This window comes from Syngnathus scovelli, chromosome 2 (genome assembly GCF_024217435.2).
Source record: "Syngnathus scovelli strain Florida chromosome 2, RoL_Ssco_1.2, whole genome shotgun sequence".
NCBI lineage: Eukaryota > Metazoa > Chordata > Actinopteri > Syngnathiformes > Syngnathidae > Syngnathus > Syngnathus scovelli.
In genome coordinates, this window is record NC_090848.1 from 18,668,389 (window position 1) to 18,691,298 (window position 22,910).

The 22,910-nt window shown below is 41.3% G+C and overlaps 2 protein-coding genes across 2 annotated transcripts; both read left to right on the plus strand.

Moving 5' to 3' along the window:
- The first annotated feature begins 712 nt into the window (after nucleotides 1–712).
- Nucleotides 713–8,383, plus strand: impdh2 (IMP (inosine 5'-monophosphate) dehydrogenase 2). Its single transcript, XM_049752461.2, has 14 exons — nucleotides 713–1,060; nucleotides 2,095–2,143; nucleotides 3,341–3,442; nucleotides 3,600–3,674; nucleotides 3,807–4,013; nucleotides 4,283–4,370; nucleotides 4,657–4,856; nucleotides 5,626–5,716; nucleotides 5,848–5,943; nucleotides 6,392–6,535; nucleotides 6,715–6,859; nucleotides 7,193–7,336; nucleotides 7,788–7,871; nucleotides 8,058–8,383. Exons 1-14 carry the CDS (start codon nucleotides 960–962, stop codon nucleotides 8,077–8,079), a joined length of 1,548 nt encoding a protein of 515 aa, XP_049608418.1. The 5' UTR covers nucleotides 713–959; the 3' UTR covers nucleotides 8,080–8,383.
- Nucleotides 8,384–13,581: 5,198 nt separating this feature from the next.
- On the plus strand, nucleotides 13,582–20,356 carry dalrd3 (DALR anticodon binding domain containing 3). The gene is made up of 13 exons (XM_049753020.1): nucleotides 13,582–14,048; nucleotides 15,398–15,705; nucleotides 16,005–16,318; nucleotides 16,556–16,614; nucleotides 16,717–16,818; nucleotides 16,902–16,963; nucleotides 17,160–17,218; nucleotides 17,311–17,393; nucleotides 18,078–18,204; nucleotides 18,485–18,543; nucleotides 18,649–18,765; nucleotides 18,871–18,939; nucleotides 19,434–20,356. Exons 1-13 carry the CDS (start codon nucleotides 13,794–13,796, stop codon nucleotides 19,551–19,553), a joined length of 1,734 nt encoding a protein of 577 aa, XP_049608977.1. The 5' UTR covers nucleotides 13,582–13,793; the 3' UTR covers nucleotides 19,554–20,356.
- Nucleotides 20,357–22,910: the final 2,554 nt, after the last annotated feature.

The window sequence follows — 22,910 nt, forward strand, 5'->3', positions numbered from 1 at the left end:
TGTGCACCAAGTAGTAAAGGTATGATTGAAGCGTTTTCATCTGCCTAAGAAAATTACAGTGATCTAAGGACAGACGAAGTATTAATTTAGGACTTGCGCCATTCTTTGATCCAGTACACTGAACATTTTAGCAAGTGTCTAATATTTTTTGCACTTCTTCCGTGAAATTTTTTCTTCAATAATTGTTTCATTGTAAATGATCAAAATATTTGTAAAATAAGCGATGCGTGTTCAAATCAGGTTTCGCCGGTACCATCTATGAGGAACATCTGCAGATTCTGATACTGATCCCGATTAGTTGCGCATGTTTCAATTTTTTTTTCAACCAATATGATTTTATTAAAAAAAATATCCCTTCATAATATAAAAACGAGACATTATTTGAAATGACAAAAAATGAACTTGCACATATGATTCAGTTCCTGGTTTCAATGTAATGTTCAGTGTAAAAGAAAGATTGGTTTCTCGTTAGCTGCAGGCAAAGTATGACCTGTGGGTGTTGGGTTTTTGTGATCATTAAAAGACATAACATACTTTTTCACAGAAACTAATCATGAGTGACCATTTGGAGTACCACGAATATTGTATAATTTTTTTTTGTGTGCATAATTCTAAATATGTACAAACTGAAAATTGTGAACCACCCGGACCTCTTCATGATCTCCCGCGAATGGTCCTGCCTATAGAAATTTCTTCCGTTCAGTGTTGGGTGCGAGCGGACGTGACGTCATTACATGCGGTGCAGGGAGCACATGGTGATTCGCAACGTCCGAGTGGGCTTGAACAGCTAGTTTGACGTCCATTCGAAGCTGCTTTGACTCTTGGACCGCGCTCACTGAAAAGGGAGGTCAAGTATAAAGTTCTTGGTCTTTACCCACGCGGTCTCTGTACATAGCCTCGCTATTTTTTTATTTCGCAATTCACAAGTGCATAGAGCCGTGAAGGTGCCATTGAATGTCATGGCAGAATACCTTATTGGGGAACAAACCGGCGATAATGTCCCAGAGGACGGACTGACGGGCCAGCAGTTGGTAAACAAAGGTGATGGACTCACATACAAGTAAGTTCGCCTTGTCACGCTCATGTTAGATTGACCCCGGTGGGTGGTAGACCCCTGACCTGCCTCGAAGAGTTCATTTTCATTTGACTGTCAGTAGATTGGAGCAGCACTCATTGGGCATTAATCAGAACATTTGATGTCGTATCTGCTACATACATTACCCGTGTTGTCTGGGGATCACAATGCAATAAATGCAACTCGTTGTCGGGCAAATGCAAAAGTTAATGCGTCTCATGTTTCGTTGCGGTTCATCCTAAATGTGTTTCGATGTTGTTCAGGCCAGGGCTCGAGCATGGCATGTTCTTCGAATTTGAACTGTTAGTCAGGAGGGTTTATCGGACCAGAGGCTGGTTATATTTAGTCTCCAGCCATTTCAGCACCGCGGGTGAAATAGAAGTGGTGCATGCTGACCAAATGTTTACATTTACGTACATCTTTGACCTATTAAAGCTGATGAGTAAGGCACAATTGCGTTGATTTGAATGGTAAACAACTGTTCACTTGTCAAGGCACAATTGATGGATTTCAGTATGTCAACCAATTGCACTCTACTGTTTGTTTTCTGCCTATGTCGATCAGTATGAAGGAAAATGAGTCATACCTATAAAACACAGTCACAAGCTTCAACATGCTGTCTTGGGCACCATTTCTGTTTTTAGTCTTGCTGTCATCAGCCATCATTGCTATTGCACGTGGGCCCACATGCTTTAAAAGAAGACACACTGGCTGTGGATGTTTCCTTCCATTCAAGCCGGAAAAGGTTTAGAATAAATTAGTTCCACGCTCCAGCTGTCATAGGTTATTTGAATTTCTTAATGCTGCACTCAATGTTTTGACTGAGTTGCAATTTAACATTCCTAACTGTTAGGTAAGTTAACTACGGCATAATATGACTAAATGAAACTAGTGAGGATGAGCTGTGCAGAAAATGGATAGATACAGCGATTAGCTGGTGACCAGTAATTGGTTAATGTTGTCTGTCAAAAGATGAAGCAAAGCAAGCAATTTAAAATACCTTGTTTTCTCATTTTCAGCGACTTCCTCATTCTGCCGGGCTACATTGACTTCACGGCAGATCAAGTGGTGAGTCGGGATGGATGGTCATCACATGTTTACCAACATGGCAAATCTGATTAATGCAAATGTAGTGATATTAAACTGCAGTGAGCTGAGTATGAGATGATGTTTGGAGAGGGAGTGCAGGATTACAAATATTCCCTCACTGAGACTTCTCATGAATGATTCATTCCAAACTAGAGCTAAACTGTGTATGGTCCCCCACAGTTCATTTTATTTAGCAGGCTTGTGACAGTATGCAATGTGATTGTCTTCCAATACACCAATTATATTTTACATGAAATACTTCTCTTTGTACAGAAAGTCCGCAATTTACTGAAGCCGCGATAAATTAACCGCCATGTAGCAAAGGATTACTGTAAATGGTTGAGAGGTGCACTGACCATGTTTGCAGATGTCTTATTTGGGATAAACACAAATATAATAACTCTGCTTGTATGGATTTTCCTTTGCTGTTGTGAGAGTAATTCTGGGGATTTAGACAATTAAAATTAAACAATGTCTCTAAACAATTAATTGATAAGCACAATTTTTATCGTTACTCTAGCAATTGGTTGTTGATTAATCGCTATAGCTGTTAGCCAGTGTTTTCAGTTTCTATTGGTTTGTTTGAAAGTGCATCACAAGGCTCGCCACATAAAGCACAATACAAACTAAAAATGACCAATCTGCAGGTCCTAACTTGTAAATTGGGGCATTCGTATAGTTATCAATAATTTATCTTAGATTTAAGTGACGGCCGGACATTCAAACAATCCATCCATTTTCTATTTTGCTCATTTAAATGCTTTACGGGAGAACTGGAGCCTGTCCCAAGTGACTTTGGGCAAGAGGTGGATGTCAAAATTAATTGGCAAGTCAATTATTATTACTATCGATTTTCATATTACTAGTTATTTGTATTTAATCTGTATGTCTATTTTGGGAATCTCAGCTACATTTGACATAATTTGGATGCGTAAATTATTCACAAAATTAGCTGGAAAATAAATCAAGTTTAAATAAGAAATCAAATTTTTTTTTAGATGTTATTTTCCATTTCCAATTTTGCGGAACACCTGCAATACCGCCATAGACCACTAAAGGTCCTCCCACCACTGATTGACAATCCCTGGTCAAAAGCCATTGTTTAACTTAAAATTGTCCAAATCCTGTGATTGCCTGTTTGATGATTGCTATTGTCAATTCTCCTTCTGTCACCAGGACCTGACCTCATCGCTTACCAAACAAATCACAATGAAAACTCCCTTTGTGTCTACCCCCATGGACACAGTCACTGAGGCCACCATGGCCATCGCTATGGCAGTAAGCCAAACACCCTCACACTCGTACAAGCACTGACCTACACCATCACAGCTTTTGTGTTGCATCACCTGCAAATATACCAAATTTGGGAGGTGACATATATGTATGAGGCATCAATTTTGTGTCATCTCCATGAAGTTGTATGCTCTTATCCAAGTTAACAGGTGGCATCGGCTTCATCCACCACAACTGTACACCAGAATTCCAGGCCAATGAAGTCCGGAAAGTCAAGGTATGGAATGCTGACTGATTTCTACTTTGGTACCTTGAAATTCTTCTCTCAAAGTCTGCTCACCTCACTGTAGAATTTCATCAATTCCACAGTTGATTATTTATCCATACATGTTTTTTCTCCTTCCTGCAGAGGTACGAGCAAGGCTTCATTACAGACCCGGTGGTGATGAGCCCTCAGCACTTGGTGCGCGACGTCTTCCAGGCCAAGGCCCGCCACGGCTTCTGCGGTATTCCCATCACTGATGACGGCAAAATGGGGAGCAAGCTGGTTGGTATCATCTCTTCGAGGGACATCGATTTTCTCAAGGCAGAGGAACACGACCTGCCTCTCAGTAAGGTGCCTGATATTTAACTAATCCAGAAGTTGGGATAAGCTGATTGCATTTGGGTAAAGTTTACACATGGACAAAATGTTGGTACCATTCTCATTAAAGGGAGAAAAAAACAAAAGACAGACTGGAATTTGACAAAAATGCAAATTGACAAGTCGCACAGCTTCTAAGATAATGTTCTTAAAGGCTGAGACAAAATTGTAGCTTTTTGGCAAGTCAAATGAATTGTAGCTTTTTGGCAATGTGCGTAGTTCATTGTGTGTGTCCTTGACAGGTTATGACAAAGCGAGAGGATCTCGTTATTGCTCCTGCTGGTGTGACACTGAAACAAGCCAATGAAATCCTGCAACGGAGTAAGAAAGGTGAAGACAAGTGATTGTGCTCTTTTGGTGTTTGTTCACCTTACATTTTACATACAGATAGAAGTCCTGTCCTCAAATACCCCTGTGACAGGTCCACTTTGCAAGTCCAATAATGGATACATGAGCCGCGTAGTTAACATACACTTTGCCAGAGAAGCGTTATAAGCACAAAACAGCTCAGTGGTCGGCCATGGTTGTCTTGACTGAACCAATGAAAACTTTGCCAGCCTTTTGTTTTGTCTTCAATTAGAAAGCACAAGCAACTAAGCCCGTGTTTCTTTTCCAGGCAAACTTCCCATCGTAAATGAAGACGGCTGCCTGGTGTCCATCATTGCCCGAACTGACCTTAAGAAAAACAGAGACTTCCCTCTGGCCTCCAAAGACTCTAGAAAACAGCTGCTATGTGGTGCAGCCATCGGCACACATAATGATGACAAATACCGCCTTGATCTGTTAGTGCAGAGCGGCGTGGATGTGATTGTACTGGTAAGGATGAAGATGCTTAAAGCACGCATGACACGGTCCCACTTGCTCTGAACGCATTTTTTGTAGCAAAAACCGCTCCGATTTCAGGTCCTTTTTCAGCTTTGGTTGCAACTATGCAGAGGACTGGCTAGTACATCAAGTTTCTATCATGTTCTGGGCTGCAGACTAACTAGGAGCACAATGGCATCCTAACCTGAAATTTTAGGGGGAACCGATGTGCAAAGTCAGTATCCTCATTTCCACTCACTAATGTGTTGTGGACCAGATGTTTATCAGCAGCAACAAAATTCAAGAATTGACAAAACAAACACAGAAAATTTAGTGGTCGCGCATGCATGAGTAGCTACTTGAAAAATTGACTTGCACTGTCTCAAATTTTAGGGCCACCATCTAGGGGCACTCTGGTTCTCTGATGTATTATTTCCTTTGTTTAATATTTTGCAGAACAGGGAAACCTGTCATTGCACTTAGTCATCTCTATTATTGACGGCTGCAGCCCTAGTATTATTTTTACTTTAGTGTCTCCAAATTTTAGCAGTTGTATATTTCCTTGCTGCCCTTAACTTCCTCATTGATAAAATGGGTCCCTATTCCTTGCCCAGCCCTACTTTGATAAGTGCAGTAAATATAGACCCTCATTCTATGTTGATGATGTTTGTTGCTGTGTGTGATAATAATGTGATGAACGTGGTTAGATTTTTTGCAGTGTTTTCCCAAAATAATTTTTTGGAGGTAAATAATGAATGATGAATGAATCCTCCACTTACAGGATTCGTCTCAAGGTAACTCAATATTTCAAATCAACATGATCAAATATATCAAAGAGAAGTACCCTAACCTGCAAGTCATTGGTGGCAATGGTAAGTACACACATTTTCAGGATTTTGTGAATGTACAAAGTGGGATATTTTTGTTTGGGCTAAATACCATAGTGAGTGTTTTGTTTGAATACAGTATATTCCAACATGTTTTGTTTGGTCTTGTCGTTCAGTGGTGACCACTGCTCAAGCTAAAAACTTGATTGACGCAGGAGTGGATGGACTGAGAGTCGGGATGGGCAGCGGCTCCATTTGCATCACACAGGAAGGTGAGTGACTGGACTGCAAAGTCAACAAATGACCATCCGCACACCTCCCACAAAGTTGTCCACAAGGACCGCAGACACGAGAAATTGAGTGTGATTTGTAATTTGAACTTTATTCAGTAGATTTTGCGTCTGTGTCTGCTAAAAAAAAAATGCATCATTCTCATTTCCAGAGGGGCAACTTCTCCTGTCCGTTCATTCACAGAATGCGACTCTTTAAGTTCATGTATACATTTTTGTTTAGAAATACATAATCCATTTTATTACCAGTTACCAGCAATTCATATCGATTTAAAGCTTCATTGAAGTTTATGCAGATGTCAAATGAAAACCAAAAGTTTATGGTGCAAATTGTTTAGCATCTCAAAGTCTGTAAACACAGTCATTATGTGACCAAACTTTGTTTACATCACTGCGGCTTAATGCTGTTACCCTCTTCTCTTCCTAACAGTACTGGCCTGCGGCAGATCTCAAGCCACAGCAGTCTATAAGGTGTCCGAGTACGCCAGACACTTTGGTGTGCCCGTCATCGCCGATGGTGGCATTCAGACTGTGGGACACATCGCCAAAGCCCTGGCACTTGGCGCATCCACAGGTACAAGTCTGATAGACCTCTAGTTTGCTTGGTTTTAACTGTGTTTCCCCATATGAACTATTAGAAATGTCACACATCTGGGTGGCACTGCGTGGTTATTTTTTGTGGTTAGCACATCCGCCCAGTGTGGAATTTGAATCTGGGCTAACAATTTAGCCCAATTTCCTTTCTTTATGCAGTGATGATGGGCTCTCTGCTGGCTGCCACCAACGAAGCTCCTGGTGAATATTTCTTCTCAGATGGCATCAGGCTAAAAAAATACCGTGGTATGGGCTCTCTGGATGCCATGGACAAAAACCTGGGTTCCCAGACGAGATACTTCAGGTGTGAAAACTTGCTCATCAACTCCGCAGTCTTTATGCAGTATAAAGGGTACATCAAGTTGACCACTAGGTGGCAGTAATTTGCAACTCATAAGTTCAATCAGAAATATTGAGGCGTCATACCATAAGCTCAAAATAATATTTCAACACATTAACAATTGAATGATGTGGGAAAAGACTATTTTCAATTGGTGAACAAATTTGTTCCGGCCCAGCAGTGATGATGTTAAAATTTTTTAAAAAAAATTAAATAATGCCAGACAATTGCTTGAATGTTCAGACAGACAACTGACTGTTTTGTGTGTGTGTCGGGTGTGTTTGTGTGTTTCTACAGTGAAAGTGACAAGATCAAAGTTGCTCAGGGTGTTTCGGGAGCTGTGCAGGACAAGGGTTCCATCCACAAGTTTGTGCCCTACCTGTTGGCTGGCATTCAACACTCGTGTCAGGATATCGGCACCAAGAGTCTCACTCAGCTCCGGTACATACAAATGACACGTTGCATGAGCTGTGACATCATCATGCACGTCATAAGATAATTCATAATGAAGATAATTGTCACAGCTTTTTTGTGGTATTGGGAATATCACTCCTTTCTGCACTTCGTTCTTCCATGCACAGAAGCTTAGCACATTTTCCAACTCATGATGTTTCAAGTTCACAAGTAGTTTGAATGCGCAGTAAGGAGACAGTGTTACTGACTGCTTTCACTCCAGTTCGGATATCTTTGCGATTGTTAAATTTCTGTCAAAGATAATTTAAAAAAAATGCAGTTCAGTGTGTAAAGCACTGAATGGTTGAGGGTCCAAAAACATTGCTGGTCTGCCGCTCCCATACAAAGCATACAAACCTCCCTGGTTATCTGTGGCAGTTCTGTCAGCCTATAAATGCACTTCCGAATCAACTGACAAATTGTCTTCTTGTCTTGTCAGAGACATGATGTACAGCGGAAGCCTGCGATTTGAAAAGAGGACAGCATCGGCTCAAATGGAGGGTGGCGTCCACAGTCTACACAGGTACGCACTTGCATGGGACCACACCTCAAGCGATTTCGCAAGAGGTCCCTGCCATTTGGGCACAGTACAGGTTCTTCATTTCAACGGTTGCTCAGGCTTCCTCTTTAAATAAACACCAGAGCCATCTTTCTTGACAGGAAATGCCGTTGTCAGTCCTGTGATTTTTATCTTTTCTTTTCGTGACAGTTATGAGAAGCGTCTGTTTTGAAGAACCTTCCGCTGGAGACAATCCGTTCTACGTTATGATGGCAAAACGCTCCAGGTTTTTTTTGTCACATTCTATTCATATTGTCACACTCGCACTCGTGCACATATGCATGACCTCAAAGCATTTCTATTCATCAAGTCTTCCAGTTAATTAGTGTCTTCTATGCATCCTGGAATAATGTGTCAAGGACAACTAAGCCTTATGAGTCGGTGATCTCTAATGCCTTCCATGTTGTTATAGAAAGTGTCCACGATATGGATGTGTTCATTTTCAAAGAATAAAAGTTACACTATTTTTCACAAAAGGTTCTCATTTAATCTCATTCATTTGCAAAATGTTAACTTAACTAAATTAAAGTAAGATAAAACTGCAATTGGCACGGTGAAACACTAGTTAGTACGTCCGCCTCACAGTTCGGAGGGTGCGGGTTCGATTCCACCTTCGGCCCTCCCTGTCTTGAGTTTGCATATTCTCCCCGTTCCTGCGTGGGTTTTCCTCGGGAACTCCGGTTTCCTCCCACATCCCAAGAACATGCTTGGTAAGCCGATTGAACACCCTAAATTGATAGTGAGGGGTGAGTAGGGATGGTTGTTCATCTCTGTGTGCCCTGCAATTGGCTGGCAACCAGTTCAGGGTGTCCCCCGCCTACTCCCCGATGACGGCTGGAATAGGCTCCGGTACGCCAGCGATCCCTTTGGGGACAAGTGGTACAGATAATGGATGGATGGATTTCCCCCCAATTACTGTTTTATTAACCAATTAGTTTTGTTTATTTGGTATTATTTAGTAATTTAAAAATAAGAAACTGAACAATATCACACAAAATGAATTGATAGTCATTGTTTTCCAAATCAAAAGCAGTTGTTTGCAAATATCTTATTTTGATTAAACCGTAAAGATAAATCAGTCTGCTTGCATGAAAAGCTAAAGAAATCAGAATGATTACTTCTGAGAGCCTGAAATCAGAAGATTTGGACAATCTTTCATGAAACAGTGGCGTTAAATGACTTCGATTGTTTACGATACTTGGGGATGAATGTGATAATTGATTTGTTGTCAATTAATTGGTTAATTTACACAACACGAGGGCGGCGAAAGGCTTAATTGTCTAACCTTAACCAGAAATGTCACATTATAGCGAAAGGTACAATCCTAGTGAGTTAATGTCCCTTTTGGTGCTGTTGATCCTTGTTTTGGAACTCAAAAGCTAGTTGCCATGACAACCGTTCTTCATCTTAGAAGACGCAGAAGAGTTTTTACTCGTACTTGGCCGTGCCAAGCCCGCTCACCTGCACCTCGTCTCCAGGGAGGATCAGGTAACGCAGACAAATCCACCGGACTTTCCGGGCCTGATATTCGACAGTCGTGTAGGAATTGTAGTGGTCACACTCTGTTGGTCTCACCTGCCTTGCGTCCTCATCTGTTATGTTCACTCATCATTGACACATTCACAATTAAATGGCATGAGTGCTAGTATCTATACATTTTATCTAGCTCAGACTGTTAACATCTAGTTCATATTCTACAACCCAACTGCACAAAGACCGTGAAACTAATGTTATGTTTTGAATGTTATGTTGTGATTTGTACAGCAGATCAATTTCACCATATTTGACACAGTGAATTTAGTAGGTTTTGATGAGTGCCAAACATTAGATTTTCTTTTTCCCCTCAGTATAGGTCTTCACTGATGAAATGTGATTGTTTTTTAGCATGAAAGGAAATTTTCACAACATACCTGCAATGTGTGTGACTGCAAATAAGTTTTGGGCTTGGCTGCTGCTTTACCAAAGTAACTTATTAGTAAATAATTTGTGAAATTACCAATCAAAACCAATCATTAACTGTCTTTTTAAAGGCAATTACAGCTCTTGCTGGAGCGCATTAGATTTTGCTAATGTGTCCAAAGTTGTGGCCAATGATTACAACAATCTCTGAATGCAACATAAAATGAGCAATCGTAGTTTGTGTATTTCATTATTAAACAGCAGCATTACGTTCATATATTAAAAAAAAGAAAAGATCATCCGTACTGATTCCTTTTTAAGGGAAAAAATAATGGGTGAACAGAAGTAATTTAAGTAACAAATTTCATCAAAAATACATGGGTAAAATCTAAAGAGTCAGTACAAATATTTGCATTTTATTAAAAGGGGTATAACATCTTAGAAACTTTGTAAAGTAAAATAAAAGCTTCACATTTATAGATCATTGAAGTTGGGAAAACAGTCCTGGATATGTGTTAAAAAAAAATCTTAAAGCAGTTTTTGTCATAATGTATATATTAATACTGTATTTTTAAATATGAAAGCATTTGAATAATGAACCCAAAAAGTACTTTAACAGTAGGTCATGTGTGTGTATTCAAAATGCTGTCTGTTTCAAATGTGTAATAACAAGACTAAAAGACAGAGTGATTTCCCTCTCCAGCTAGGAGATGAATCAGGAAGGAGGAGTTTTGTCTTGCGGTTAGAAATGAAAGTGAAATGAATGTGAAGTGCTTATAAAGAGGAAGTTGTCTGACAAGACGCCACTGCTCGAGGAGGAAGAGAAGAGGGACACTGCAGCCCTGGTGAGATACACAACAAACTTGCATACTTTTATACAATCTCATCACCGTGTGTGTGGGTTTCATTTACTTCCTTGTGTGTGACTCGTCTGACGTATGAGCCTTTAACTTCAAGCTGACTATCGTTATTTGCTCCTCATTAGTCTTGGTAAAAAAAATTTGTTTCAATCCATGTGTTCAGGACTTCCTGCTCCTAGCTTCTAGTCAGCAGAACCTCCTGTCGGAGTTTGTCTCCATTCTAGTCAGGCACATCCAGCCAACTTCATGTGACACGATGAGTTTTACTTTCCCTTCAGAGTCAACTGGTTTTTCAAGACAAGGCAGCTCCTATTATGTCCACAAAAGAAACAGCAGGTGAGTGGGCAGCATTTTCTTCAGGCACATCAATCTTGGGTGTGCGGACGTGTGTGTGTATGGGTGGGTAATGTGTGCTGGTGTGAATTGAGCGGGTAAATTTAGGGCGGTTTTACAGAGAAAGGCAGCCACATATAACATTGAGGTGATTAATCAAAAAGTCAAAGATTTCTCAGGATTTTGGGGTGGCCAAGGCCCCGCATCCCACCAGAATAGGTGTGCCCCTGCAATGAGCAACACCTTGTGTCACATCCCTGTATTGGGAACCAAAACAAGAGCAGTCTGTTCTCGCCGACCTTGACACACATCTGAAAGTGGAACAAACAATTATAATTCGTGCTATTTATTTTCTCCTGTCGCCGAAATGTGTTTACTCATCACGGTGTTATATGAGCTGTGTTACCATTTTAGTTGTACATCACTTCTTTGCGTTTTTGCTAATCTAGCGCAGTTCAACAAACTCGATAGCATTTACTATTACATAATGTTCTTGAAGTAATTAAGAGTGTAGTTGTTAACTCCGCCACGTGTGTTCAATTCCCAGTAAGTGACGTTGTCAACATTTGAGGAATTTTGGTGCCTCCTTTCCTATTGGGTAAAGAATTTCTCAATTCATTCTGCACACCGTTCTGCACAGTGTTCCTTTGCCCATTAATCATGACTTGAAGCTCAGCTGGTTGAAGATTAACTCAATCACTATCATGTCAATGCTAAAAGCTAAACAGAGCTACAGTATCGTCACAGATTAATTTTAGCTGATTGTAGCTAGATTAATTTAGCTGGTGGTGTTTCCAGACAGTGATTGACTGAGTGTAATCTAGTGGCATGAAGATGAAGTGCTGCCTCCATGAATGAAAATGTCTTTCGTTAAAGCGATTGACTGTCTTCACACTCTAGACTGTTTGAGTACAAGAAACTGTTCACCTAGTCACACCAGAGCGCCGTTCCAGTCATTGTCATGGTGTATGGATTGTGTTTTATACGTAAAATATGTAATTCTCTTCTCCTTTTCAGGAGTGTTGTCAGGACAAGATGCCCACCTTTTATTTTGGCGGGTGGGATTGTAACGGAACCCATAATGCAGCTGTGATTCGGACCTCCAGCTGGTTAGGGGCTCCGTTTCCATCCCACCACGCATAAGACATCTCAACACCTGAGCTGCCCACATCCCATAGTTTGTGATTCTTAATTGAATTTGATGGTTTATAGTAGTACAAACACCAACTGATGTTTTTTTTTTGGTTCAGGATTGTTGTACCGAAAACATGTTTGGAAGACTCGTTGGTGATTTTCCTCAATGACACGTTTTCTCCCGGCTTGCTTATCCAACAGAACGCAACCGGGAATCCCGTGTCAGTAAAGAATAACACCAAATATAAATCTTCATCAGTAGCCTATGTGGAATTTTAATGCAACCATACTATCTCTGAGATTACATTTACCACATTATATTTCTTTCAGATGTTTATAAGACTGTCTACAAGAAATTATCACAAATAAATACTACATTATTATCTCCATGATACATTTCTGTATTATTATTACTATTATTATTTATATTATTATTGCTGTTGGCAGCACAATGGAACACTGGTTAGCACCTCCGCCTCACAGTTCAAAGGTGTGGGGTTTGATTCCAGCTCTGGTCTTCTCGTGCGGAGTTTGCATGTTCTTCCATGCCTGCATGGGTACTCTCGGGTACTCCGTTCTCCTGCCAGATTCCGACAACTGGCATGGTAGGCCAATTGAGCACCCGAAATTGAGAGTAGGTGTGGTTGTGAGTGTGAATGGTTGTTCATCTACTATGTGTGGATGAACTGGTGACCAGTTCAAGGTGTATCCCGCCTACTGCCCGAAGTCAACTGGGATAGGCTTTATCAGATAAGACTATATTGGTGTAAATAGCTTGAATGCTTGTTTGTACATCTATCATCACAGTTCAAAGTCAAAGTCAGCTTTATTGTCAATTTCTCCACATGCCAAAGACACACAAAGAAACATGGCTCACAACAGACAAACAAGTAAACAAATATAACAAAAGCGTGCTGAATAAATAATGAATAAATAACACAACAATAAATAAATAAGAGGAGCAGAAAAAAAAAAAAAGGAGCAAGTGCGCTTACAGCAGACATTCCCGAAAATAGCGCAACAGTGCCGCACGCTACGCAGAAGGGGGTAGCGAATTCAGGGCCCTAACAGCCTGGAGAAAGAAGCTGTTGGCGAGTCTGGTGGTGCGGGAGCGCAGGCTCCTGTACCTCTTCCCAGAGGGCAGAAGGTCAAACCTTGACCCTAGTTTCAAGCCCTAATTTTAAACCCTAACTATACTTTGGGAGGTACTGGTTCGATCCTTGCACAGGGTATGTTTCCACTCCAGCTTCTATTACATCAAATACTATTCATTCAAATTTAGTAAATGATGCACAGTATTACTTTATGTATGTTTAAATTCTCACACGTTTGCGTTCACATTTACGCATATTAGCATTCACACGTAATTTCAACCGAAATTGCACACTTTCTCGTTATTATGCTGTGCCACGCTCGGTCCAACGCGGAAACACGCCCGATGGGGAAGACGAGTTGGCGCTTTAGGTTCCGGTTGGAATGGGGGGCGGGGGGCAATGCGCCCTACCACTTTAGCCAATATATGACATCGACGAATACTCGATAGTTCCCGGGTTATGTCGGCCGCCTCCACGCTTGAATGAATCCTGATTTCCATTCACCACGATCGCGTCTGTATTAGCATGTCGCGGATGTGCTTTTAGCTGCACCCGTTTGTGTTGTTATGATAGCAGCGATGGAGAACATCGAGGAGTCGCCTTCGCCCCTCCGTATCGCTCCCACGGTCCGAGCGCTGAGCTCCGCACTGCGGGCCAAGCTTGTCAATGCCCACGACTCTGGTCGAAGGGACAGCGAGAGGATGTTACCGGATCCGGAGAAGGAGAAGCTATGGTTTAAGGAGAGCAACGCCAGGAACCTCCGAACTCGAGACTTTTTGTCGCCAAGTACCATGCTCAACACGCTCTATGCGGACGGACAGGTTGGTTACTGGCTCAATACACGGACCTTCCCGTCCCGTTTAGCACTATTACCTAACCGCGTCCACATTTTTAACAAATGGACTGAATGAATGAAACGGATGAGAATTCATCCAAACACATCATAGTCGTATAGACTGTAGAGCAGTGGTTCTTAACCTTGTTGGAGGTACCGAACCCCACCAATTTCATATGCGCATTCACCAAACCCCTCTGTAGTAAAGATTACATTATTTTTTTTCATATTCTAGACAGATTTTTTTTTTTTTTTTTTTTTTTACTGGTGCACAAAATGAGCCGTGCATGAACATTACCTTGTTCTAAGAACAAAACCAACACAATGCATGAACTCACAACAAATTACATATCAGGAAATCAGTTAGACTTCTGCGTTATCACAAATTTATACGACATACAAGTGTTTGGACCTCCGCAGTGGAGGTTCTGATGAACCCCTGAGACTGACCCACCGAATCCCTAGGGTTCGATCGAACTCAGTTTAAGAACCACTGCTGTAGAGCATAATCTTGTTCATTTAATATTGTTCATATTAATATGCTTTCCGATTTCTATGAATATTTTGTGAGTAAAATACCCTCGTTCCCGAGAGTCATATACCAAATACATTTTGAAGTCACATATTTACAACATACGTACATAAGACTCGGTGCAGAGTAGTTAGGTTTCCAAAAATAGAACAGAGGCCCCGGCTTCCTCATTATTCTGTCAACGTGAACGAGACTTGGAGTTTCAGTACGTTTCCAATTAGAACAATAAAGTATATATTCATAAAGGCACAAACACAAAGTCGTATTTTAGGGTAGGGCCATCAAGCTTGACCAGACATTGTGCTCGAGGCAGTGATCATGAACCATGAGCTGCAGATCACAATGTGGGTCAGACAGTCGCACAACTGCAACTGTGTATACATGTACTATGTGTGTGCGTTTGTGCAAAAATCAAACTATCCATCAATTTTTTTGTACTGAGTCATAGAGGCAGGATATCCGGAATCTGGTCACCACCTCACTTGCAAGGTACATACAGAGTAGCGTAGACCATTCATTCACCCATTATCCAATGTGATTCTCAAACGTTTTACACCAGTACCACCTCCAAAAAGATGAAGTTAACATTAAATACAGTCAAGTAGTAAGGTGTTCATGAAAAACATGGTAGATGTTTTATCTCTAAAAAGCTTTATTGTGAGACACTGAAACATTGATTTAATTTGAACATGAACACTGAACAAGAGGTCAACAACTCACCCAAACCAATTTTGGAAACATTAATGGTTGTTTTACATGAACTACCATACAAGAGTTGATTTTTTTTTTTTTTCCCCACTCAGGTTCCTCCGGCAGTGATGTCCAGGATCCTGTCTGTCCAAGGCCATGGCGTTCTGCCCATGGCAGGCGGGGAAGTGATGGATGAAGGTCTGCGGGTGAGAGTGGACCGAGCCGCCGCCTTCAGAGCTGTCCTGGATAGCGGGGCTACCGAGTATCTGACGCCCTCTGCTCAGAGGCAGGGCTACGTGGTGCTCAACTGTCCGGCCCTGCATCCAAAACCTGAACCCCCGACTCCTGATAGCCTCACTCTGGGACACCTCAGGACGATTCTGTTGGCTGACCATATGGGGGCCCTGTTGAAAGGGCAAGGGTGAGTTGCTTTGTACAATTTGTCACCTTTTGATTGAATCGTATATTTCACTAGAGTTTTTTTTTTGTTGTTGTGGACAGGTTTTCTATGGAGAATATTGTCCACTGGAATTTTTTTTGTCTTTCAGTCCTAAACGTGATTTAACACAATAATAAACTTGATCATAAAATAAATAATGCTATAGCTAAACAAAGTGACATTGACTATGTGGTGCTAACCTGACATTGTAGTAATTACTGTTACTATAGATATGGTATTTATGACATTTTACACAAGCTGACAATTGCCGCCTGCGTCAGATTTACAGTGTCTCTGTGCCCCCTGCTGCCTGAAGACAGCAGCATCGTCAAATTCCTCCGCACTCTGGGCATCGACTGGCCAACATTCCCAGCCTACTGGACAAATGAGGAGCGGGAGGCAAAGATCCAGGAAGCACTGGAAAACTCCACGTACAGAGAAAGGGAGATTGAGAGAGACAGGAGGATGAGCGGAGGGCCAGGCAGGAAGAAGGCGGACAAGAGTGAGAATGAAGGAGCAGTTAGGATCAATTTAAAACGAGTGTTCCAGGAAGAGGGGCTACAAGGGTATGATCCCAGCCTGGGAACCTGCACAGGTACGTTAAACAAGTAACCACCCACTGAGGCATTGTAAATGTGTGATTCGGTGCAACTTTATTGTCGTTTTTAAATATGCAATGGAAGTGTACAATAGTCCCAAATCCCACTGAGGTGCTGATTCAGATGGAACAAAAGGGTCTCACTGTCCCAACCTCAGACTGATGAGTTAATGAAGCAATGTGTCCTTTTGTCTGTATTTGCTGCTAACAGATTATTGGTCCATGTGTGTTCAGTCCACAGAGACAGCGTTTCCCATCTGGCACAACTGGACCTTGCCACAGCTGACTGCACCGTAAGACACCATACACGTGATCGCAGAGATGCACCACTTATTAAATGGAATGGCCCACAACAGAGCAATGAATGGGAGATTTAACAATGTAACGTTTCACAGGTTGCCATGGCAACAGCCTTGCATGTGACTTCCTGCCAAGATGAGTTCCGCCAGCAGCAGATAGCGATGCTGTGGAGAGCCAGTGGGGCCACACACAGACAGGTAACTACACACACACACACGCACGCACACATGCGCACTGGCTTGTGTTACTATTTTTACCTGGTCTTCTTGGGCGTTTGCAGAGACATCTGGTGTGTGGGCCTGTCAAGACTCCTTCTCAGCTCTCTTCTGCACAGTACCTGCAGTAAGATACAGTGTCATCTTCAAACAGTGTTTCTCCTCCTCTTCCTCCGTCTCGTCACACATTCTGTCCTTATTTTTTTTAACTTTCTGCAGTAACATGCACATGCTGTTAAATTTCTTCTGCAGGTTACTTGCTCATCATTCAACTACTTTTCTACGTTAAGGTTTGTATTTAGTTTCTTTTGTTCTTTCAACAGGCTTAGAAGAGGTCAAATGAAGGAGGCCTCAGAGATGAAATATGGAGATCAAGTAGAAGGTGTGTGTGCGTATGCCTGTATATGACTACTAATTTTCATCATTATCATTACTTGGAGTAAATTAAATTATTTTTTCTTTCACCACGTGTAGGTCAGACATGGGATGACATCATCAGGGTCATGAGCTCTGCTACAATCAGATTTGAGCTTCTCTCGACAGTCCACACCAGTCCAGTAAGTTTACTGTAAAACAAGACATGCAGTTACTGATAGTTATTTTAATTTGTAATCATTTTTAATTGGTATTCAGAAAAACAAACTCTGAGGTTTTTTTTTTTCCATGCTCCCCACAATCAAACATCAAATGAAGAAAATCTTGGCTCACCAAGTAACATCATCAACTGTAATTAAGTGGTGATTATTTGGCATACTGGCGTATTATCGCTACACCCCCAATAAAATAAAGTATTTGCCTGTTATCATTACTTGAGTAGTTAAGTGCAATATCATGGCTCCACTGCGTTATAGTGAGGCGTATGGTGTACGTAGTGACTCGTAATGACTACTACCAGCTCAGTGGCCTAGTAGTAGAGTGTCCGCCCTGAGACTGGAAGGTTGTGGGTTCAAACCCCGGCCGGGTCATACCAAAGACTATGACCCATTGCCTCCCTGCTTGGCACTCAGCATTAAGGGTTGGAATTGGGGGGTTAGATCACCAAATGATTCCCGAGCGCGGCACCGCTGCTGCTCACTGCTCCCCTCTCCCCCAGGGGATGGATCAAAATCACATGGGGATGGGTTAAATGCAGAGGACAAATTTCACCACACCCAGATGTGTGTGTGACGATGATCATTGGGACTTTAACTTTAAGTTTACAAATTTGCTTCAAAAATCACAGTACAGGCCTGTCTGTTCAGGTCACTTTGGATGTCCAGAGAGAAAGCGGCGTGTCCACCAAAGGCCCGAGAGGCGGTGTGTTTGTGATGTACAACTGCGCCAGACTGCACACGCTGTTCGACAGCTATGACCGAGGGGTGGAAAAAGGTCAGAGTCCAGACTTTGAATCAACTTAACGATTCACAAACGTCAGAGAGAGTATGTAACATTACGTCAAGTGACAGGAGAATCCAAATGAACACTTTAAAGCAGAACAGTATATTTTAAATGCACTGTATGTCTCATTAGAAAACACCAGCAAAAGATACAAGAGTGTTTGAAAAGGATATTTTCCATAATACTATTTATCCCATTTGTTAAACTCTTGTGAAAGCACAACAAAATACTTGGTCTTCTAAATGTATTTGATGTTCTTTCCTGTTCTCAGGTTTGTACCCAGAAATCCCAGACGTCTCAGAACTGGACTTCTCTGCCCTCAAAGAAGAGGTACGTCTTCATCACAATTGTATTTACTGAAGTTTAATGCCCTCACTACTCTTCCTTTCACCCTATGAAAAGACTGCTGCACTGCATCTGTGTTTGGATTTGCAGGGTGAGTGGCTGCTCCTCTTCAATTACCTCATTCCCTTCTCCGAGCTGCTGGACCAATCAGGACAAGTGTTGGACTGTGAAAGGGGAGGGGCTAGAGTCAATCTCAAAACCGAGCAGGTCAGTGGATACGTAATGCGTGACGTCATACATCATGTCCTTCATTTTGCATAGAATGTTGGGTCATATACTTAACTGCTCTATTAATACCCCCCCAACACACAGATTTGCAGGTTTCTGGTGTCTCTCAGTAAAGACTTCAGCTCGTACTACAACAGAGTGCACGTCCTGGGGGTGAGACCATGTTTGTAGTTTTTTAAGGGAAATGAGTTCAGCGAATAATAACTTGTACAGTGAAACCTTTGCGGTTGAAAACACATCACTCCTTCTTTGTTCATATTTACAATCCCATTTCCCCATCAGAAATATTGGCAATAGAAAGAATCCATTAGTGTGTCAAACTGCATCATAAAACACTTTTTAACTATACTTGCATTTTTTTCAAACAATTAGAACAAGCACCCAAGTTTAAAAATGTGTGAACCACTATAAAATTATATTGAGGGATTAAAAACAACACAACTTTTCTTCTTTCCGCATCATCTTGAAGAGTTTAGCAGCCTGCTTTCTTTGCACGTTTCTCAGCTAGCTTAATTGATGTTGCACAGAAAAACGTGTGAATCGTACAACCTGAGAGTCCTTTGTCGTTGTAGGTTTCACTGGACCATATGTGCAATCTGTATTTCTCTAACCTAACGTTTGACTCCCTTTGATGTCTTTCCTCCCAGGAGCCGTTGCCTCATCTCTTCAACCAGATGTTCTGTCGTCTGCATCTTTTGAGAGCCTTGCGGGAGCTCTACCACAGCGCTCTGGAAACTCTCAACCTTCCCCCAATTCGGCAACTATAGCCTCCATGTCTTGCACATCACTCCGCTACTCCTGTTACTCACCTGTAGCCTCGTATTCCACCAAGAGACAATATTGCAACCCTGCCCATTTCAATGATCAAATGAAAGTTAGTTTAGACTGGCTCCTGAAATCTGATCCCACTTAGTTGTGTGTCTCAACACGGCTTATCTTTATAATATGATGCTGATTTTCTGTCCTTTCTCCTTGTGCCAAGTACATATATTGTAGAACATTGCCACGACAAAATCTGCTTTTAATGAGCCGTATTCCCAAATTCATGTGATTTATCTATCCTGTATTTATGAATGGCATATAAATATAATTTATTACAACTATTAAAAAAAGGCGTGTACAGAATAGCTATTCAACATATAGTATGTTCCTTAAAAGCTGTCTTATAATTTCTATTGCTCCTGTCAGGCTGTTAAGATAATGCACGAAATAGCATGAACAAATTGTATATGAAGATTTTTCTTTTTCAAAATGATTATTTATAAATGTTGGGAGGGGACCGTCATGATTTATTATCAAGTGATTGTGTTGCCATTTTACCTTGGCTCAAATGTGCCATCGCTTGTTTTCAAAACTACACTACAACCAAATGTCACTTCACTGCATGAAACTAAATGTTGATTGTTGTTGCTTGTTCAGTCCATTTTTTTTTAAAATGACCTTTTCATGTTTACGTGACAGTAGGGGGTGGAGGCAGGGAGGAAAATGACCAAAATATGCCGATTCATACACTGTAACTTGTTTGCCTCCATGGGTATGGTCATATTATTAAAACAGGAGTGACAACCACGTTTCAAAACAAATTTCTTCTCATAGATTAATGTCACGTTTTTGTTTTGTTTTTTTACAGGTGAGAGAATTGCTGTCTTGCCTGTTGGTTTAACTGGGAGTTGAGGTAATTCTGCAATGTACCAGGTTCACCGTTAGAGGGCGACATGTTTTCAAGGGATGGCACAAAAACTCACTGGCAGAGTGGTACTGGTAGTGTGTCGCTACATATGACCGTAATGAACTCGCAAGTGGTAACCGGTCCTGTTTTTTTTTCATCCAAAGTGTGATGGGTTCCAGCTCTTTGAGTCTGTCTGAGTAGGATCAATGAAATAGAAAATGGATGGATGTCCAATATTGATTTAAAGTAATGCTCCCTTTGATCCAACACTTCATACTTAAAAAAAAATAATTAATGCCATGTCATATTTCATGAAATATAATGCAAAACTCAGAATACTTTGTTGCTCTCCTGGCTGCCTTCAAATTTCACAAATCGGAATTTCTTTGTTTTAGTGTTTCCACAATTTACATTCTTAGTGCTTCGACTTTTAATGTATTGCATGCTGCTTCAAAATATTTAAAATAATATGAAAACACCGGAAATGCTATCAAGTAATAGGAGGTGGGGAAAAAACTTAAAAGCCATTCCATTTTGGGAAAGACCTGAAGGTAGCATGGTGCAAAGTCACAGGTTGAAGGAGTAAGTGAGTGGCTGCCATTAACTTTAAAAGACTCTACAGAAAACAGAATTCCAATAAAAATATATGCTACGTGCTGCTGATATGACAGCACCCTGGATGACTGCTGTTTGAACCATAGTGGGAAGAACTCATTTTGGACCAGTTGGCGGTGGCTGTTGCCTGCATGGTGGAAAAAAGCTGCAAAAGAAGCTAAGTACAAATACTCCCTACTCAAAAACCTCGACACGTGTTTCATTCAAAGGAGCTGTAGTGTTATTCAACGTTTTTAGGCATGCATATGCTTCTATATTACCTTTTGCACAATGGCGATCTGTTGTATTAATGAAATATGAGTTAATTAGGTGGCTGTTTTCTAAGACGACTGGCGGTTAACAAAAACCCCGACTCCGCTGTACTCAATCAAGTTCGTCGGTAGACTCGAGGTTGCTCAATTACCCATCACGAAGTAGGACAAAAGAAAACTATTGACTGAATGCGCCAAACAACAATGACTCGTACTTGAGCACATTAGGTACAGGGAAACATTGTATAGTTTATTTGATGGCACCAAAATCAAAACAACCACAACTGCTCTGAGAAATTAGGCGTATTTGTTTGCGGAGCAGTGGTGGTGGGTGGGTGTTCTCACTTTGTGACGTCACAAATGAGGACCCAGTCGTTTTCTTGCATTCGGCTGGTGCTTAAAGAGGAGGAAGGAATAGAAATACACCAAGATGGGTTATTGAAGAAAAATAAGTATTTGGGGCAGTTGTTTTTGTGAGAAATTAGCACTTTAACATGCTAAAAGCTTGTGAAAATTGATTTAGAAGATTTTTCAAAAAGTTCACATATCAATAGGGCCTCCAGATAAAGCCCCACATTTGATTGAAACTACACGCGAGTTTATTTACACAGATTGCAGTTTTATGTGTTTGTTGTAAGTAGTGTGTACAATAGGATTGGGCGCTCTAGCTAAATTTCAGTAGGAAATCGTAATTATGGGCTCATTGGAAAGATTGGAAGTTATCTGTGGTCATGAAATCTTTCGAGAGGTTAGTGCTGAACCACCTGAAGGATGTCACGGGCCCCCTGCTTGACCCCCTCCAGTTTGCCTACTGGGCAAACAGGTCGGTGGATGATGCGGTCAACATGGGACTGCACTACATCCTGCACCACCTGGAAACCCCAGGAACGTACGCCAGGAACCTGTTTGTGGACTTCAGCTCGGCGTTCAACACCATCGCTCCTGACATCCTCCAACAGAAGCTCGTCCAGCTCGCAGTGCCTGCCTCCACCTGTCAGTGGATCACCAGGTGTCAAGTGGACCTCACTCTTGTGAGGTTAAACTGCAGTTTCCCCACTTGATAAGGAGGCTTGCTTCGAAGATTCAAATGGAATTCACTCAAATGTACAAGATTCAGACTTCGTTTCTTTCTTTCTTTTATTTTTCACAGTTGTCCAATCCACATAGCTGAAAAACCTTTAAACACAACCAGAAATAAGTGGTCAAAATATAACCCAAAATCAAATACTTAATTTTTTATCTATTAGAAACCAACTTCAATATAAGTAGAAAATACCCATCTTGAATCTTATGAATAATGAATAAGTGTCATTTGAATTATGAAAAGGGTTTTTATTTTTTCCCGTCAAACGTTCAACGGCTACAAGTGGAAAATTATGATGCTCAACTACCTGATGTCAGCTCAGGTAAAGCGTCACTCTCTGAAGTAGCCATTTAATCAAGCTATTTTTTATGCAGAGTTCCAGTGCAGCCTCATGCATTTCCCTTGCTTTGCTCACTGCCCGAGCCACCAATCAAGCCCCCCCCCTTTTTTATTTTTATACAAGTCCCCCTTTTGCTTGTCAATCACTCCCCTCAGGCAAAAGGTT

What these genes read in the sequence shown, in the direction of transcription:
- impdh2 (XM_049752461.2), top strand. Translation starts at nt 960, where the DNA reads ATGGCAGAATACCTTATTGGGGAACAAACCGGCGATAATGTCCCAGAG. An exon ending in ATGAAGTCCGGAAAGTCAAG is followed by an intron (nt 3,675 to 3,806) that starts GTATGGAATGCT and finishes TCCTTCCTGCAG; the next exon opens with AGGTACGAGCAAGGCTTCAT. An exon ending in GCGTGGATGTGATTGTACTG is followed by an intron (nt 4,857 to 5,625) that starts GTAAGGATGAAG and finishes CTCCACTTACAG; the next exon opens with GATTCGTCTCAAGGTAACTC.
- dalrd3 (XM_049753020.1), top strand. Translation starts at nt 13,794, where the DNA reads ATGATAGCAGCGATGGAGAACATCGAGGAGTCGCCTTCGCCCCTCCGT. An exon ending in TCTCTGCCCTCAAAGAAGAG is followed by an intron (nt 18,544 to 18,648) that starts GTACGTCTTCAT and finishes TTGGATTTGCAG; the next exon opens with GGTGAGTGGCTGCTCCTCTT. An exon ending in TCAATCTCAAAACCGAGCAG is followed by an intron (nt 18,766 to 18,870) that starts GTCAGTGGATAC and finishes CCCAACACACAG; the next exon opens with ATTTGCAGGTTTCTGGTGTC.